We start from the raw sequence: 20,593 nt of genomic DNA on the forward strand, positions 1-20,593 counted from the left end.
GAGTTTAAAGTGAATGGTGCACTCAATAAAAATAAATAAATAATCCAACAAGTGGGGGTTCTGTGGGTGATAAAACTTTGTTTAATGAGAGAGGTCAGAGGAAAATGGTATAATATTTGCCTTGAATATTATTTTTTCTGTGTATTATGTCAATTCTGATTAATGATGTATAATTTTCTTTGTTTGTCCTTCATATTAATTAATTCTATTGTTATGATGGTAATGTCGTCACACTACCACTAGAGATTTTTAGATATATCATATTATATACAGCACAATAGAATATACTGTATAACATTAGATAAATGTCATCTAGCTACTGGTTCTATCTTCATGTAGCGCTACCATTACTAATCTAAGACTTAATGTATGCCAGTTCATATCACTACTTGAATTTAGGTTTGCTTATTTCTTCTTCCTCTGCACTTCACAGACAGGATGGTGGGCAGGAATCTTTATTATTTTCCAAACAGAACAGAACTTAAGTGTGCTATACATCACTAATCACTCTCACTCATTCACTCTCTTCTCCCCTCCTCCTGAACATGCCAGACAGTAGCAGGATACCCAGAAACATATTTGAATATTACAAAATATTACAAAATACAAACCTTTGACATTCAAACTTACGACTTTGCACTAACATGAAAGTGTTTATGATGACATTATGACATGACATACTTGTATCTTTATTTCTTTTCCCCTACTTTGCCTTTCTTGTTACCTAAAAAAGCTCCAAATTGCTGTGCCACTTTTCATTATTGATTATAAAGATGTACGTTGTCCAGTAAAACATTTTCAGCGATTATAATGAATACATTGTCCAGGCTTTGTCACCTAATGACACCTATTTTCTCTCTTCTGTTTATCAAAGTTAATATACAGCTAAAGGTTAAACCAACTGCAAACAACTTTGGATTATTTTTTTATTGAATTTATTGATTTATCTATTTCATTGTAATTCATCATTTTGAAATGTATATTATTTGCTGGGGTACTATTACATATGTATGTGTGCATTTAGCACTAGAATTACCAGAGCCTACGAAAAAACTCATAATTCCGTCCCACCTTAAATTGCTTCTTAAATCCCTTCACACCTCTCCGCCAGCGTCCTTTGTCCTCTAAATGTGCTGATAAAGAGAAGCTTGGAGCAGCCAGCTATTCCATCCCCCCACCAATTTAGAACGTGCACGAACTTCTCTCAGCTCATGCCTTGATTGAGTATCTGGGAGTGAAGTGGAGTTTTAGAGTGAAAATAATAGATCGTTATTTGGAACACACGCATTTCATGTCTGTTCCGTTTCTACAGTAATCTGTGTCAACACATTGTTAAAACAGAAACGTTTTTTATATTCTATTAGTAGATGACAAAATGTAGGCATAAACTATATAATGTATGAAGCCTGAAATCCAAATAACAAAGAAACATGTTGTGTTATATTTGAACCTTTTGTGAAAATGTTTCTGTTTTAACAATGTGTTGACACAGATTACTGTAGAAACGGAACAGACATGAAATGCGGCATGAGCTGAGAGAAGTTCATGCACGTTCTAAATTGGTGGGGGGATGGAATAGCCGGCTGCTCCTAGATTCTCTTTATCAGCACATTTAGAGGACAAAGGACGCTGCCGGAGAGGTGTGAAGGGATTTAAGAAGCAATTTAAGGTGAGACGGAATTACGAGTTTTTTCGTAGGCTCTGGTAATTCTAGTGTTAAAGAAAACAGGGGACAGGCATGCACTTAGTTAGATGTCTTTTTGCTGATATGTACAAAGAGAGTGTCTGAGATAAAGGCTTCTTGACAGGCACCTCTTGGCAGCAGTGATGGGAGCAGGAGAAGTGCAGAACATCACTTCTATTTACATGTGATCATGTGGATCGGGGGGCAGGGACATGCTGCAGAGGACATGCGATTTTTCATGAGACCCTGACCTATTGCGCATTGGGCCTGTATTGTCTATGCCAGGAACCATCTCTGAACAACTACGTTTTGTTTTCAATTTTTAATGTACAAGTAAAGTAGTCAAAGACCATTAAATGCCATGTGCCTAAAAATTTTCCCAGCTTGGTTTCTGCTTATAAGCAGGTCCATTAATAGATGTGAAGAGCATTTTAAAGAAAGAGTTTCCCCTACAAGTGCAAAAAAGGAATCTTCTGACCATGGACTAGAAATGAATTCAGTCAAAGAAACAGCATAACTCTGTACTGGATGAAAGTACTGTATGCTCAGAAAAGAGATTGCTGGATATGTAAATTCAAGAGAATGTGCATTACATATAACAGGTGCTGGATATTCACATTCCAGCACGTGCAACGTTACTGTTTAAAATTTGATATTTAATTAAAAAGTGTTAAAAGACATTGAAACCCATTTGAATCATTTCTTAAAACATCAAGTCTTCCATGCAATACTTGAGAGTGGTGAAGTGTCCTTGTAGTTAGCAAACATATTTGAAACTGGATAATGTTATGGAATTTGAATTGACCATTAAAATCTCAAATGCACCTCTAATTAGGAAGGAAAACAGGGGAAAGTTCAATGACATTTGGCACACACTGGGAAATTAAAAAAGCATTCCATAAACCAGAAGGTGTGGTGATGAACATTAGAGATATATGCAAAGCAGAAATTTAGAGAACAAATTAATTTACTCAATAACTAAACTCTTATCATATATACGTTTGCAGCCAGAAATAAAATTGAATACCAGGTGATCATGGAGTACAGTAATTGATGTTACCTGGCAACAGCAACAAGGAAGCATAGCAAGTTGCCGTAACACTTTAGATTCAGTACTACCCACAATGCATCTATTTTTGTCATTTATTAAAAGCTTGTGATAAGCTGGTTAAATTACTTGTGAATATGATAGCTTCATTAGGTGTTATTAAGCTTTAATTAAGGATTCACAGGCCTTATACTGAAGTATGTAATTTGAGAGACATTTTATCACCCAAATAAGCTGCCAAAATGAAGTTACTCTAGTATACCAAATTGCAGATAGGCAAACAACCACTGCATTCATTATTTGTATGTGCTATTAAGACCAACAGGAGCCTTTGTTAGTGGCTTGTTACATAGCAGTATGTGATTAATAGATACCTTTTAGATCAAATCTGATCTCTTATTTCAGTTTAAAGGTTGAAGACAGTGACAAATGGATACTCCATCATTTAATCAAGTGGATGGGTCAATCATTTTATTATTTGGGGATTGGATTGGAAAAAATGCGTTTACTGTCATGGGCCCCTGAGCTCACACCCAGAACAGCCTGATGGAAAAGCAGACCCGCCCTTGCGTGTTAGTTAACTGTAAAAAGTGTATTAGGTGAAAGTATAATGCATATTTTCTATATTGTTGGTGCTGAAGGATGGATAGACTAACATCAAATATAAAAGAACAGTAAAATACAGCTTTGTGAAGTGAGATTTGATTGAGTTAATGGACAATTTGTGGCTAAGAGATAATTGTTGGTATATGCCATAAATAAGTAAATACATTTGTTAAATCATGTTTATTTTTTAAACTCTATCAATTCTTTAAAACATCTCAGTGTGAACTACTAAAGAAGCAAATTCAAACAGAGGTGATTTGGCGTAAGGTACTATAATTAAGATGCAGACACAGAATTCTAGAACCATATAACAGACAAAGTCATGAAGTCTCCTTTACCGCCACTTTATTAGTCTGTTAAATATGAATGAATTACACAGAGACAGCAGACATTCTGGGCAAAAGTGAAACAGTATATTGTCTGGACCAGTGATGTGTAAAGGAGGCACAGCACACAAGAAGTTCTATAATTGTTCTTGGAATAAATGCCAAGCATCTGAATTGTGAGCTGTGTAATGTATCACTTCCATATTCAGCCAGAAGAAGTTGTGTAAAATAAATCCTTCAGTACCCAATGAACCCTTTAAAATATGCCTTTTAATTCCACTTTCTTAGTTATTAGCAAAAAAAGTATCATTTCACTTACCTATGCAGCGCCCATTCTCATTAGCCGCAAATCCATGTCCGCACTGCAAAAACATCATCATCCACCATTATAAAAACCATCAATAAATCCATGTAATAACTGACTTTGTCCTGCCGTTATTTATGAGGTCAGTTTCCTGTAAATTCATCAGTCTCACTATATCACAATCAGCAGTGTCTACTTATAACTTTCTTCTCGTAGATTTTGAAAACCTTATTCAGAATAACATTTTTGGTTCAGCTGTGTGGTCCATGAGAGCTTAGTGTTTGGTGTTTGTTTTGGTGGTATGTTATATATTGTAACGGAAAAAAGTGTCTTTTACATTTATTGTCCATAAGTTTTTCTCCATACTGTGAAAAATGAAACAAAGTTTCCATGATAAGTGGCAATTGCTATTAATTTTGCACTGTAATATTGTATTACTGAATTTCAAGAATTGTAACATACTTTATGTGAATAAATGACAATGTATTATGAAGGGCTGGCAAGATCCTGTCATTGCATTGACATTTCTGAGGTGACACAGGGATTGTCTCAAAGGAAATCTCTACAAAAGAGAAAGTGAAGGACAAGGAAAGACAGAGAGGGGGAGACCAATACTGGCAGAGTGAAAGCAAGTGTGAAAATGCCAGTGTGGGAAGGCAGATTTAATAAATGTTGGTAAGTCATGTCAGACCTTGTACACATAAGTATAGGTGCACTACATCAAGAAAGAGAGATTGGTGCCCTGCATGGAAATGTGCAATGTCCTCCAAAGACACCAGGAAGCAGATGACCCAGCAGGTGCCAGAAGTGCCCGGACCTTAACTCAAAGGGAGTATTTACTAAGCACTTAGAGCTGTATGTACCTATGAGTCACTAGATGAGGTTCTAGCCTCATGCCCCTGTAGTTGAAACAGAAGTGATTAGGGTTTGACTGAGAAGGGGGCTTGAAGCTGGATGGAGCAAGAAATGATTTGAATCTAAAGACCAGAGGAAAAAGAGGTCTTGGTCATGAAAGAGCAGGAGAAATTCAAGAAGAGAAATTTGCTGTGGTTCTGGTGTGGTAAACAAGCCAAATCTCTTGGTATATGGGGTCACAAATACCTGTGCAGGAAGGCTCAGTGGATACCATCAGGGTCCTGTTGTGCATTTGTGAGTTTAAAGTAATGAATACACTCATTTTCATAGCTTATTTCTCATTCCCATCATTTATGGAAGGTACAGACTAAACAAAGATGCTGTATTCTTTTATAGTGTTTGTAATGCCTTTCTCATTACTTTTCAAGTTGGTTAAATTGTTTCTCTGTACTTGTTAACTTGTGTACAACAGAATTTAATATTATGTTCATTTTAAATGAATGGCATGGTGTGTTGTGGTCAGTGTTGTCGCCTCACAGCTCCAGGAGACTGGAGTTGAACCCCAACCTGGCCGTCATTTGTGTAAGTTTATACATTCTCCCTGTGTGTGCACAGGTTTTTTGCCAGGTACTGTGACTTTTCCACACAACATTTCAAAAACATTTCAGTAGATTATTTGTTTCATGGTAAATTGTCTTGGTGTGATTGAATGTAGGCATGTGTGATGGACTGCGCATCATCCAGAGTCAGGGCACTGAACTTTGCAATGTTGAATTAGATTAAATGGGTTTGAAAGTGAATTGATGGACGGATGACCTGTTTTACAGCTTCTTTATGTGAATACTAAGCAACTAACTTAAATAAAAACTATGTATGGTTCTTTTTTAAATCAACACCTGTCAAATAAATCTACATTATATTAAAGTTTAATCAAAATCTCATTTTTTTACCATTGTGGGGATATTTACCTCAATTTCCACAGATTCTGGAACTGGAATTTCATCTACTGGGTATGGAATCTCTAGAATAGAATTCATGTCGCTGGTAGTCAAGGGTCGTGCTACCGATTTACCATCAGGCCACCACACTTCCACACTGGTAGCCACATCTCTCCCTGTAGAGTAAGTGAAAAGTAAAGCAATGTTGGTAAAAACAGATGTCACAATCTGCATCACCAGCACATGAAGGATGGGGAGCACAGAATGGAGTCAAGTGGCTAGTATAAAGTAAAGAATCACTGCTTCAGAAACACAGGTTGAATAACAACAAATACTTTAAGAACAATTCAGTAAAAATGACTGAGTATGGTAATATTTTACGATCCAATGTTATGATTAAAATAACACTTGAGTTTAACAAACATAGTTCATATTACTATTCATTCAAAAACTGTGCTTGCAATTCGCACAATTTATAAAACTACACCAAATATGGAAAACTCAGAAGTTTGGAAACTGGCTTTATGTACTATAGCATACAGTATGCCAGAAAAAATGAGAAATTGAATTTCAAAATTTGATTGGCTTTTTGAAAGAAGGAATTAGCATTACAGCAATTATGAAGCAAAGGTGATTTTTTTTTTTATTACTGTATTCATGTGATTTCCCTGTGATTGAGATTGTCTTACAGTATGAGAGGATAGGCCTCCAAGTGCGGTTCAGATATGTCACCTAATTTGAGTATATATAACTGAGGAAGAGATTATGAAGGATCTGAAAGAAAATTTGACTTCCTTTTCATAGACGAGTCTTATACCAATGCAATATGTATATTCATAAAAATACAGTTTTTGAGCTTCAGTTCATTAATTGAATGGGTGTCTTTATCCAAGAAGAAACCAATGTATAGAATAATTCTTTCAATAGTACTATAACTATAGAGTAGCACTGGATGGCTCAGTATCTTCTCTCTTCACTGGTGAATTGCATCTCTAGAGTTTGCTGACTGCCTATCCTGATGCTTCAGTTCAGAATTCTTCTGAAGGCAGCCGGCTCACTGGTTACTGAACACACCAGAGGACCACAAGGAAGTGAACGTATGGATTTAGTTGATCAGTGTCATCAATAGCAGAAACAATGTCAAAAATTAAGTAATATTCAGCCTCCAGTGTAAATTCAAAGTCAGAAACAAGTAGTTGAAGCTATATAGCAAACACTAAGCAAGGCAAAATCCAAGACACTAAAGAGGCAGTGAGGCACAATGCTTGAACACTTGCTACTCCTATAACATGACCAGATAATAGGTGTTACCAGTTGTAGTTTTGAGTGGCAGAAATGCAACTAGAAAAAAAGGTTAAAGTAAAATAATACTAAGGCATTAACAAGGTGGTACATGGAGCAACAAAAGCAGAATAATTAATGCTCATACATTGCCAAGATGATACATGGAGTAACATTAGCTAAAATTCCAAAATCATAAATAACCCCACAATCCGCATTAAGATATAAGAAGAGATAAGCCAGCGATTTGTGGAAAATTAACTTCCCAATGATACTTAGAGTTTTGCTTCACACCATAGTTTCATGACCAATATAATTAATGCAATTGACACAAGAGGAGAGGTGTTCAGCATATATAAATCCTTTTTAAATTCCCCCAATAATTTCATCTGCCAACATGGAGATTACAATTCCCATCAACCTGCAGGAGTCCAATGGAGCCAACTAGAGGATGACTTGATCAATGCACACCTTCAAATAGGAGCTGGCAAAATGAGGAATGATCTCATCAAAGACTGGAGCTGCAGCATTTGTTTCCCAGCCACTGTGGATTAAGATTGCATTGCCTCACAGGATTATAGTTTTTACCTTGGAGGACCTCTTTTTGTCTCCTCGTGGATTATGTTTAGCCATGTCACATTTCTAAAGACACTCCCTCGCCCTTACTTTCCTCTGGACCCTTTTCTGAGATGTTTACAAGCCCAACAGGGTTTTTATGGTGTGAGTTTTTGAACTCACATATAAAATGAATTGTGGCCACAATTTTGCAGAGGTGTATGCCTAACAAACCTCAGGTGTTTTTTTTCACAATTAAATAAAAGCAAAGATCCTAATCTTAAAAGGTAGTATTCAAGAAAATCAATAGCTAAGTCTGAGGTTTATTCCTTTGTTTTGACAAAGTTCAGATGTGCATTTTAGGTGTCACCATCTTTTAAAGTGGTGGTATGATGATGAAACACAAAAAGCAGTGTCAAGAACAAGTAATTTGCAATAGCTGTCAAGCAAAACAATGGTGTTCACAAAGCTCAACCCACATTTTTCTTGACAAATCTTGTAAACCCTCTTCTGGCTACTTCAATGGGCTCACACCTTGCCCGCCACCCATTCTCTCCATACTGCTCCCGTACCTCTGAATATCTTGCTTTCCTCCTTTTGTTGGCCTCTTGGATCTGATCCTCCCATAAAATAGTAAGCTCCATAAGTATGACCTGCCTGGAGGATTTGGAGAGCAAGACAATGTCTGGTCTCTGTGATGTTGCTGTGACCTCTTCTGGAATCTACCTAGATGAACTCTCAGTTTCCAATCAAATGCTGTGGCCAGTAAATCTGTGGAGGTGGAAATGGGGGATCCCAGTTGCTGCTGGTGGCTTCTCACCTGCTCTAATAAAGGTGACAGCCCTTATTCTGGGTGATGGTGTCTACTTTGTCCCTCAAAACCTGATCGTGCTGCACTGGTATATTTCTTCTCTTAAAGATATGTCTTGCAGCAACTCAAGATGTGCTCCAGGGTGCCTTTCTCTGGGCACAGCAGGCATACTGGATACTGCACCATACCCCAGCAGAATACATGGGAAGAACTTGGTTGATCATCACAAACAGCCTGAAGCAAGAACTTCAAACAATTGGGCTCAGCTTTCTAGAGGCTAATATTGCTCATAGGAGAAATAATCAAAATGGCAATGTAATGATGTCACCAAAATATCATTTAATCTGAACACCAAAATAATGATCAATTTCATACAAAAAAACTATTTCAATAAGACTTTTGACATTACTTAGGAAAATACTAAGACGGGCAAAGTCAGACTCAGACACACATGAAAGGAAGTGATAGGGCAGGGTACTGAACGATACTTTACAACCTCCATGTGTTTTATAATCCAACACATTAACCCTTAGCTCAAACTGCTATTGCACATATTTGTTTAATTAATTTTCTTTTAAATATCATATATATTACTTGTTAACTAGTTATTGTACTGCTTTAAAATGAAATGTCTTCAATGGAAAAACTTACAGTGAGTGATTTCAGCCATTTCAGCAAAGAGCAAATGCGCAACCAGAAACTTCTTTTGTGTTCAGAGACGATTTCAGAATTTACAGCTTGTATATTTTCTTTTCCAAGAACACAGCTTTAATCATTTGATCGGTGAATGTTTTTTGGCAAGCACCGCACAATGCAAAATGTTTTTGTTTCAGGACACTCTTAAACTGCGTTGGGTTAAAAATGTTCATATTACATAAAATGGGTTTACTTTCTCTTACTAAATCTTCTGCACAATCCTGAAAGTCATCCCTCGAAGGTAATCACAGTTCTTATCTTGCTGTCCATTTCCCTATGGGCCAAATAGTAAGTTTCATAGAAATAAATCAGCAGTAGCTCTTACTTTATAACCGCAGAATGTTTTTTTTTTATTTCATAAGCATGATACGTAAAGAATAATATGCTGCCAGAAATGTTTTATGACTTTTTTTATATTTAAACTTCAGTGCTTAACACACATTAACATACATTCACATCCTTGCCAGGATTCTGGCAGATGGCAGTTTGCCAATTACTTTAGAGCAAGACTTTGTAACTTCTATTTTTCTATTAAATTTATTTGTCATTTTAGTGTCAATACAGCTTAATTCAACCTTAATTAATATATCAAAGTGAAAAAATATGCATGGTGTAGTGTTAAAACTTTAGCAAAGTTAGCTAATTATATGAGCCAATGTGTCAGGTTGGCAGTGTTAGAGAACAGGAAAGGTAAAAACTAAAAAACTATTTAATATATCAATTGTATTGTATATTGTAATATGAATTCATAACATACTGTATATCAATAACAACATGTTTTTTCATTAAAAATAAATCCTCAGCTGTCCCCCGTCTCTGTCTAAGCTAAATTCGCTAAGATAGTGCTAAGTTGTCAGACTGGAGGGCCACAGTGGCTGCAGGTTTTTGTTTCAGCCACTTGCTGCTGTTAACAGAACAAACGTCTTTTTCCTTAACTTTACTTGACTTCCTTTTTAAGATTTCTAACTCTTATGTTATGATCTTAGAAAGGTGGCCTGCTAGGAAAGCTTTGACTAAGCACGAAAACACTCATGAGAAAAAGCAAAGCTGAAGCTAAGGACAGGCTTAGAATACAAATACCTGACGTCCTATTATTGACTATCAAGTATAACGCACAAAAGTAAGAATCAGGGCTGAAGATGCAAGTTAAATGTCCTCATGATAAATTGAAATAAATAACCACTAACCCACTAAGAATGCGGTAATTAGTATTTCAAAAAGAATCTAATACTTGCAAGGCAGAAACTGTATGCCACCATTCTATAAAAATGGGATGAAATAATGGTCACAACAACTGTAAATATGAGGCATGTCTGATGGGAAGTGAGCCTGCCTGGTTGGGAAGTGGCGCATCACAATGCCGTTTTAGGGTTTTTCAATGTAATCTTCCTGTAGTTGAATGCACTTCTCCTACAAGTGTTCCATCCTCTGGATACCCTTGGAAAAAAATGTAAACTTTTTGCGAGTAACTCCCCTGTACCACCTCATCAATGACAGCGTGATTTGTGTCAAAATTGCAACCATGTAGTTATTCTTCATTTTAATGGAGAGAAAAAAGTCAGAAGGCTCAAAGTTGCATTTTTGCAATGTCTCCTCTGTCACGTGTGCCATGTGTGGTGAAGCACTGTTATGATGAAAAAGGACTCTGTGGGACAAATTTTTGGGACTTTTTTCCAGCAATGGTAAGCAAAAGAAACAGTTGCCAGGTTACAAACATTGTCTGGTTTACTTAAGAAAAAAAAATTCATGTACCTGACATCACTCTTTCATAGGTAGGCTCATTCCCACCAAACACTCCTCAATATGGCTATACAGTGATAAAAAGAAATTGGTGGCAACCACGCCATCAAGAGAAACAAAATGCCATTGCCAGAAAAATGACAATATATTTCAAAAACAAAATGTAAAAACATAAAATGCACAAAAATGAGTTGCAGGAGGTCATTAACTCCAATTAGAACACCATAATTGTTTCTTTTTTCTTAATAAGCAACTGAACAATAATGAGATGCCAATGAACCAACAGAGATCCAAATGTAACTTGATCTTATTTGTATTGATGTACAAGAGAGAAAGAGAATTCAAAATCATTTCTATAAATTACGGTAAAAGAATAAAAGTGATGGTTTGAGAAATAAGGATCTTCTCTGTAGGCCACAAAATATTTGATGTTGCTATCAAAAAAAAAAGAAAACCAACAGTTTTGGACATGTCTAGTGTGGCAGAATGAGAGCACTTAGAAGTCTTACAATTAAATAACATGTTTTAACAACAGCAATTAAGAAATGGGTTGGAGAGAAAATGAAGATACTTCCCTGGAGATGAGTCTGAGATTTCTAAGCAAGCAGGTCCTCTGTTATATCACTTTGTGCCTCACTAATGTTTAGCTGCTGTGTAAGGAAAATAAATAGCTCTAAGTCTTAAAAAGCAGCCGATTAAAATGAAGGGAAACAAAGCCTGTTCCATTAAACCAATGCCACATCGCACCACGTCTAGTTGGCAGGCTTGTCATACCTGCCATCTGCACTTGCTGATCTCACCATTGCATCATGTCAGTTTACACAACTGAAAATTGACGGGCTAATTTTATGACTGCATGCCAACACTCCAGCACATTAATAGTGACCTGGTGCTGTACAAAGGGTTAACAGGTACAGTGACTTTAGCCACAATTCTGGTCCTTTTCGTACTTTTTCCATTCTGTCATGGAGTGTAAAACACAAGACATCAGACAGATGAACTTCTCTTCTGTTTGTGAGGTCTAAAACACCCAAATTCCTTATTTCTCATCACTGTATAATAAGCATTGTACTTCAGGAATGGCATTCATTATTTGTCAGCACTCATCACCTCTAAGACTAATGACAAAATCAAACCTGTTTAATTTAGCTGAAGCAAGTCACAGACTAGTTGGATTAAGTCGCTGGGTATGTCAGTCTGTGCGACTAGCCTTCACGGGAGCGCACTGCTGAATGACTTCAATTCACTAAGATTATGTAAATGACGACTATGATTGATTGTCGCTGGAAAAGTCATCTAATGTGACCTGGGGCCTCATGTATAACGCCGTGTGTAGAACTCGCACTATAACATGATGTAAGCACAAAAGCCGAAATGTGCTTACGCACAGAAAATTCCAGATGCAGGAATCTGTGCGTACTCCAATTTCCGCATTCTTCCGCTCCATAAATCTCGATCAGCGTGAAAACTAACGCACGTGCATGCACTTTCTGTCCCGCCCCATCTCCTCCCAGAATTACGCCTCTTTGAATATGCAAATCAATATAAATAGACCTTACACTTAACATTCTGTGAAAAAGAAATGGCAAATGCAAGAGGGAAAATATAAGAATTTCAGCGAATACCAAGTGGAGGCAAAGAAAAACATACTATTTGTTGGTTTATACAGTGGTATAATCAACAAAAGGAAGTTGATCGAGTGACATAGCGCGTTGGAGAAACAAGCTCAAGTTCACAAAGTTAAACAGTGCCCGACATAAAAAAAGAAGTCACATATCAAAGTTGCCGTGAAAAGGTGAGACGTAGCCCACCGTCTGAGTGTCATATGGAAGCTTATTAGGGTACAGTGGAAAAAAGCACAAAATGTTAACTTCAATCTCGAAATATCCACTTTAATTACGTAGTTTATTCTGTCATTAAACTTCATCTTAAAATCATTTAATTTACTAGTTTCTCAAATCCCATTGTAACTAAAGTAGCAAGTTAAATGCTTTGTTTTGTATTTGATCTTCAATGTGCTCTATGTGTGTGAATCACTACGTGCTTCCGTTCTTTCTCTTTCTCCAACAGGACACAGAATCCATTACATTTGTGATATTACAACTCTCTGAATAATTAAAAAACTGAGATGTATACGTGATATCATTTTCATGATGATTGGAATGAAAGCATGTTATTAAGAACACGATGGCGCAGTGATTGTTCATGTCTCATACAAGATGCTGCTGCGCCATGCCCGACCTTTGATGAAATAATTTATTGTAGCAGTACTGTCTCTTTCAAACGTACTAACCTTCAATTCTTGTTGTCGAGGATGCCAGGGGCCGTCTCCCTTCATTCAAGGCTGGAGTCGGGTGGAAGAAGGACGAGGCACGTGAGGAGTGTGGAGGCGGCCCGAAGAGAGGCATTTTTGTGGCCAGGACTGTGTGTTGGGGTTTGGACTGGGTCTGAGTGACCATAACTATTGTAAATAATTGTACATAATAAACGTGTGGCAGTGAGTAACAACATGTCCGCCTGTCTGTGTCTGGGTCGGCTCCATATTGTCCTTACTTTTCTTTCCCCAAATATCCAATCGCCACACAATCAGCTCTGTAATAGATGTTAAGCCATCTGTAAGCTTACAACGACAATTCTTCAAAACTTTTAAGGAACATTGAAATATCTTCAGAGAACGTGTTAAATTATTCTATCCATCTATCCTTCCAGTGTTGCGCCAGTCTCAGCAAATATATTGCGCGAGGCAGGAACAATACATGAACATGCAAGCGCTGCGGCACCGTGTCCTCACATGTTTAATTATTAACAATACAGATTATTTAAATTAAGTTAAAGTTTTATCTGTATAATACAATCAACATATTTTGCTGCATTTCATCTTACAAATGATACCGTCATCATATGTAAATACCCGGTTTATAAAGTGCTGCAGGTTGTGTAATATTATAACTGTAGTTCAAGTTTACAGTGAGGTGATTATACTTATAAGTACAAACAGTTCTACAAGGAGCAATTGATTGAGTGCGTTTATAGTTCTTGGGATGAAACTCTTTCTGAGCCGCGAGGTCCGTACAGGAAAGGCTTTGAAACGTTTTGCCGTGGCTGAGGCAGCGTGTGCTTGATGCTGTATACCGATAATTCTCTTTCCGATCAGCTGCTGCTGTGATTCCCCACTCAGATACAGTGATATAAATACTCCGAGTGGTGCAGTGAGAGTAATATGGAAAAAGATGATCCGCTGTGGCACCCCTTAAAGGGAGCAGCTGAAAGAAGAAAAAGAAGGTGCAGTGAGAGTAACAACGTTAAAGCACTTATGGTATTTGGAATACTATGGCTATTCCCTGCACCATTATATTGCTACAAATTAATTACAATCAGATGCATTACACTAATAAACAATATGCGGTTAGTTTCAGTGTATTTATAAAGCCGCGTCAGGAAAATAAAGAGTAACCACACAGGAACAGTAGCACTGCTTTGACGCTGGGTGCCGCCAGTCTGCAAAACCGAGCGCAGAACTTGCATACGACAGGGTATGAGGTACCGTGTAAAAGTGCGTGGCTTTACGCCAAGTGTAGGTTTTATACATCGCAATTTGAACGTGGAAAAGTTCTTATGCAACATTTATGTGCGTACGCACAATTCATACATGAGGCCCCTGGCCTGTAGCAGCCGTTATTGGTTAATAATTTAAAAAGTGTCTCAAACAAAAACCTGCAGTCACTGCAGTCCTCTAGCATCTGTGTTTGTCACCCTTGATGCAGATCCATTGGAGCCCAACAGACAACACAAAATGTTTACTACTGACATATTTGCAGCTCCACCACTCCTAGAATTTAAAAATTGGGCACAAAGAGTGTGCTTTTGCCCCAGGAAAGAGTGAATATAAATCCATCTCTTAGTCTTTCATGTAGAATTGAAGCCAATATGTGTAAAACATTATATCTAGGTTACAAACAGTAAATCTGCTGAGGTGTGCATAACTGGTATGTCATTCACAATGATGCTCTTACCAAAATGAGTTCAGCCCATCCAGGAAATTGCACAAGCAGAGTCATTGCCTGTAAAACTTACTGCTGCCCTCTTAAGACATCAACACCAGTTGTAGTGAGATAGTGCTCTACGTAGAAGGTTGAGGATACCAGCTGATACAACAACAACAATTTATTTCTTGAATAGCCCAAACTCACATAATGAATGTCTCAATGGACTTTAACAGGCCCTGATTATTGACAGCCCATCAGTCTTGACAAGAAAAAATTCCCCAAAATAAACTTGTAGGGGAAAAAAAGGGAGAAATCTTGGGAAAGGCAATTTGGAGAGAGACCTCCATTCTGGTTGGCAGGGTGTGCAATGGGTGTGAAAAATGATGTAAATGGTGCCCAAACTGATACTGTATTTGCATACTGCTGTTTTTCACATGTAAAAGTGTGCACAGATTCAGGAAGCAAACTTTCCTGTTGAGCACATCCAAAATGACAGTGTGGAGAAGCAGGGACATTACTATTTTCCCTGTAAACTTTGTTATATTGCTGGAAAAAGCAAACCCGCATCTTACTTATCACTAAAGCAGATATCTTTCAGTTAAATAATGGTAACTCATGTACTAGAAGAAATGGGTGAAAATTAAGTAAAAAGTCAATTTACGATAGAAATCAGGAAACAGTTCTTGAAGTACTAGGGAACATGAAACAAACTACAGAATCATGGTCTCCTTTCATTTGTAAAATTTCACGTGTTATAAATGAATAAACACTCTCTCACTCCAGACGTTTTGAGATGCTCCATCCTACTGTCATTTCTCCATAAGAACATAAGAAATGTTGCGACAAGAAAAAGACATTTTTGACGTAGTTACAGCCTAACATTGACCTAGTTACTGAGTCAGAAGGTATCCAATATACTTCACTCTATTACATTTCTTAGTAAGCTATTCCATTACTGTATAATTTACCAAATTTTCCCCTCTGCAACTGTGTTACCGATGAAGAACTAATTTTTAAGCAGCAGGTGGCATGTATTCAGCAAGTTTCTTTCATAATGGTGGTTTAATTGTATTTTATTGATAAATGTAATTAGCAATTTCAGCCTCCCCATGGGAAAGCCACAGTATGACAATAAATTGAAGTGAAATGAAGACAGATAGAAGAAATACGCTTTATCTTAAAATAAATTATGATTTGGCATACATTGGAAAGGTGTATGAAATGTATTAAGTGTGAAAAACCTTGCTGGAAAAAGGAGATGCACAAATGTCAATGATGCTCTAGATTGTTGAAGTTTGTTCTCCACAAAGCGCAAAGGATGAGCTAACAGGGCCATTAACTTTCAAAGGCCATAATGAAATGCCCTTGAAAAATTCTGCAGCTGTAAAAACAAACAAACCAAAAACTGTTAGGTCATTTCACACTGATGAGCAAACTTAACATGGCAATGCCAAGCCAAAGTAAAGGGGACAAAAAAGCCACCCTTCAGCAAAAGATGGGAAGTCTTCACAACAATTTGTTTTACTGCCCAAAGTCACTGTTTTTCAATATTTAAACAAGAAGAGCTGATTACCCTGAATTTTAGTAATTCACGAAGAGAACAATAACAGTCATTTTCAGAATGAACTAAAGTAATTTTCTTCATTTCTGTGGTTATCTACCACAGTGTGAGTATCATTTTCCTCATGCTGCAGATAAATGTCATTCTTGCCAGTTAGAATATGTCATGAATTAGAATTTGCTCATTTTAAAAACTGAAGAATTAGACATTCAAGCATGAAAACACTGGGTGACCAAATGACTTAAGAATACATCTGGCAGAAAAGTCTGAAAGCTAGACTTCACACACAGAACCACTGATACGTGGAATAAGCTATCAAATAATATAGTAGACAGCAGTACTTTGAGGGCCTTCAAATCTCAGCTTGTTGATAAGTTAGGTGGATACAGATTCATAAGCTGTGTTGGGGTGAGCAGCCTGCTTTGTTCAAAAGTTTTTTATTTTTATGGGATGGTTGGCACAACATTTTCCAGGCTTATTCTTGCCATTGTTCTGTGGGTTTCCTCCCACATCCCAAAGGTGTGAATTGCCATTTTTATGCAATCTATGTGTACGGTAGGTATGCATTATGATTAATTAACAGCCCTTCCTGGACTGGTTCCCACCAAAACTAGATGAGACCATGTAATGGAAAAGCATGTTCAGAAACCAGACATATCAGTGTTTCTTTGGGTACTATTATAATGCAAAATCAATTTATAATAGTCTGATGAACCAGTGAATTTTCTAAAGATCTGATCAAGTGTTTGCAGAATCATAGTAAAATTAGATGAAAACAGGCCATTCAGCCCAACAAAGCTCACCAGTCCTATCCAATTAATTTTTCTAAAATAACATCAGGTCTAGTCTATATTTTCAGATCCAGCTTACTTAAATAGAGGGTTCCATAGGCAGAAATTAAACCTGATTTGGACAACAGTCCTTCAGAGGCCACACTCTCTCATATACTTTCAGATAAGAGTTGCCAATTAGCCTGACTTCAAAAACTCTTTCCACTTTCCCTACCTTGAAAGGAAATCACAGTAATGCAACACAGGGAAGAAGTGTGAAAGCCTAATTTTGTTTGTATGTCAGTAGGCCTACAGACCTGAAGTACCAGTAGGTCATGAATTTTTTTTTGCAGGAGGATCTCCCCAAACTAATAAGCAATACTATTAATATTTATTATATTATCGATAAATATTAAGTAAAAACAACTACAGTAAATGTAATCTCCCTTGCAGAGACTGAAATAATTGGCAGGTGAGCAGAAAGAGAGCATTAAGCAGACAGGGAGCTAATCCCAGTTTTTGGCGACATTCATTAGATGAAAAAGTGACAGGCATTCCAAAACAATAAAGCTCAGCTGTAAGGCGCTCCTCTTAATAAAAACTGGGAAACAGAGGGCTGATTCTGCCCCAGAGCAGCTCGTCTTTCCTCAAATTAAACGTTTTTATCAAGCGTGAAAAGCTTTTGAAGTGTCTCCCATTCTTAATTAAATCAACCTTTCCAAGGTAAACAGATCCACATGTGTTTATAGAAATGGAGCGAGGAGGCACAGAGCTGCGTTTGAGCCGACCCACAGAGAGGCTCCGATGACAGCGTGCCAAGTCATCTCTGAGTTACAAGTCTTCAGCATGCTGCTTCATAATGTGGACCAAGCTGTTGGATGACATGGCACTAGAAGAGCACAAACCATTTTCGGTTCATTTCTGGGGGCTTACAGGGGTTTCATTTGATTGATTAGAAAGAAGTGCACAAAATATACGGATCATAGAGAAGCATCTCTAAATCAAACCATTCACCGAAGTTTGCACAAAGCTCCAAAGCTATCACAGAAATGAAGGAAAATCAAAGATTTACTCTTCAGAGGAAGTTAGCTACAATCAAAAGCTTTCACCCATCCTACTCTCAAAATGTTCTACAAATAAACTAAACTGAACTCGTCAGATCAGGCATCAGAATTTGCAAAGTGAGGGCTACCCAGCTATCTCCTTTAAGGCTATGTTCACATTACTAACCTGAAGAGACTTTGATCCGAGTCTGATGTTTTCAGAGCTATTTGGATACAGAAATCCAATCTTTTCAAATCAGATATGAGTCACTTTCTAATGTGGTATTAGATTGGATATGTATCCAATTCATGGCCATGTGAAATAAATGAGAATGGTCAGATCAGAATTCATTGTTTTGTTTGCCTAAACTCATGGGTTGAGCAATGTTGTCATCAGCCAGCAATGGCAGCATGGAAAAAAGAAAATGGAGAAGAGCTACAACTGTGACAACAGTCAAGGTCCCACCATTGATGGCTCCTTTCTTATCTCACACATCTCTCAGATTAGCAGTGCCAGCAATAGCGGCAAAACTGCAAAAGTTAGCCATCTGGCTGTTTTTCATCTTCTCAACCTAATCATGTACCAGCTGACTAGCTGTTTTCTGTTCTCCAGAGCAAATGCAATGCATAAACTACCTACTAGTGCGTCCATTTTGTTGGTTTGAGTCATCTCTCAAATGTGAAGTTTTTTATTGTTAGTGACATAGAGGACTTGTGCACAAATGTCTCAATGTGCACATGCATGCCATTTCAGAGTGCAAATGCATTGACATTACAGTTAGATACTGGTCACATAAACATAAACTTTCATGATGGAAAAGTCCAATCTGACCAAAAAAATCAGAATCGAGCAATGAGGCTGGTGATGTGAATGTAGCGTAAATACAGATTTCCATTAAAAAAAAATTATTTGTATCATTTTTGTTGTCAGGAATAGTGGTCACCTGACCCACTGCTTCAACAACGGCAACTATTTTTGATAATGCATTTTCCGTACGACACTGAGTTTACAATTGTCAGATCGAGGTGTGATATTCAGATGTGATATTCAAGCACTATGAACTCCTATATGTTATTAATGTGTATTTTGCCATTCAAATGAAGAATGACTAATCTGAAACAGAAATTGAACATTGAGTTTGGTGGCCACAGTGACAGTGGATGTTCTTTGCACCCAGTCTCTTAATCGGTGGACATCTCCTGCTTGTAAATGAAATGTTAATAATCATTTTTTCCCATGGCTGGATTAAGATCTTTGGAGGCCCTAAGCCCCCATATATACCTAATTCAAAATACAAACAATAACAAACCATAAAATAAAATTTTCTTTTCCGAAATTAAGTTGTGTATCTATTGATAGCACCGCATGTGTGTACAGTAATAAGGGGAATCTCAATGTGTAAATTCAAAACAAATGGCATTAAAAATATTTATCTTGTTTTTGTATAAAATTATTGCACAAAATTAACATTTTTTCAAATTATCATACAAAATTCATACAATAATGGTATGTATGTATTATCGTAAATGCCATAAAATTATCATACATGTATGATAATTATCATAAGTCTGGCAATGCTGCGCTGCAGTCATTCTCAGTGGATGACTGCCAACATGACCAAGAAAAGAACGGTCATGTGAGCTTCAGTTGACTATGTGGCAGTTACCAGATTCTAATTTTGTTTTACTCCCAAGATTAATATATGTCATTAACCTCTATTTTTACTATTTTTTTATTATTTTTATTATTGTACTATATAGAGTATATATATATGTATATATATATAATTTTTATTATTGTACTATATACAGTATATACTATATATATATATATATATATATATATATATATATATATATATATATATATACATACAGGGTGGTCCAGATCTAATTATGCAGATCCAGATTGTCTGGATGACTTTGATTTATGCGGGGAAGATTCTAGTTCGGCACAAAGACGATTCTTCATATCATCAGTTCGCACACTTCTTGATGGTCCGGGATTTTTCAGGTGATTTTCTATGTAATAAACTTAATAAGTTATAGCATAATGAAAATTCCATAATTAGATCTCTACCACCCTATATACAGTATGTGGGTGTTTGTGTGCATAATTTTTTAATTTAATGTAGGAACCCCTTTTTGTGGAACTTGGTTCAGCTGCACCATTTGCAGTTTTGCGCCATATGGTCCATGGTAGTCCATGACTACTTTTGAATAAAAGTAACTGTTCCAAACTCTTTTTCCAAACACTTAACTATTTTTGCTCCTGTGCTAGTGGAAATTTAAAAAAAAAAACTCTTTTAAAGGGAAACAAGCTTTAAAAATTCTCACATGGCTCCAACCAAAAAAATAAATTTGTTTTTGTAACACATAAACACTCTGC

At 36.9% G+C, this 20,593-nt stretch overlaps 1 protein-coding gene across 2 annotated transcripts in view; it reads right to left on the reverse strand.

Annotated features, from left to right (window-relative positions):
* Positions 1 to 20,593, reverse strand: part of LOC120542222 (cartilage acidic protein 1-like) — a 201,989-nt gene that overhangs the window by 46,152 nt on the left and 135,244 nt on the right. For both annotated transcript variants that reach the window (XM_039774526.1, XM_039774533.1), the window contains exons 12-13: positions 5,792 to 5,937; positions 3,984 to 4,026 (exon numbers count right to left, since the gene is read on the reverse strand). In XM_039774526.1, coding sequence (XP_039630460.1) covers positions 3,984 to 4,026; positions 5,792 to 5,937 — 189 coding nt within the window. The remainder of the gene's footprint in view (positions 1 to 3,983; positions 4,027 to 5,791; positions 5,938 to 20,593) is intronic.

Source organism: Polypterus senegalus, chromosome 1 (assembly GCF_016835505.1).
Source record: "Polypterus senegalus isolate Bchr_013 chromosome 1, ASM1683550v1, whole genome shotgun sequence".
NCBI lineage: Eukaryota > Metazoa > Chordata > Cladistia > Polypteriformes > Polypteridae > Polypterus > Polypterus senegalus.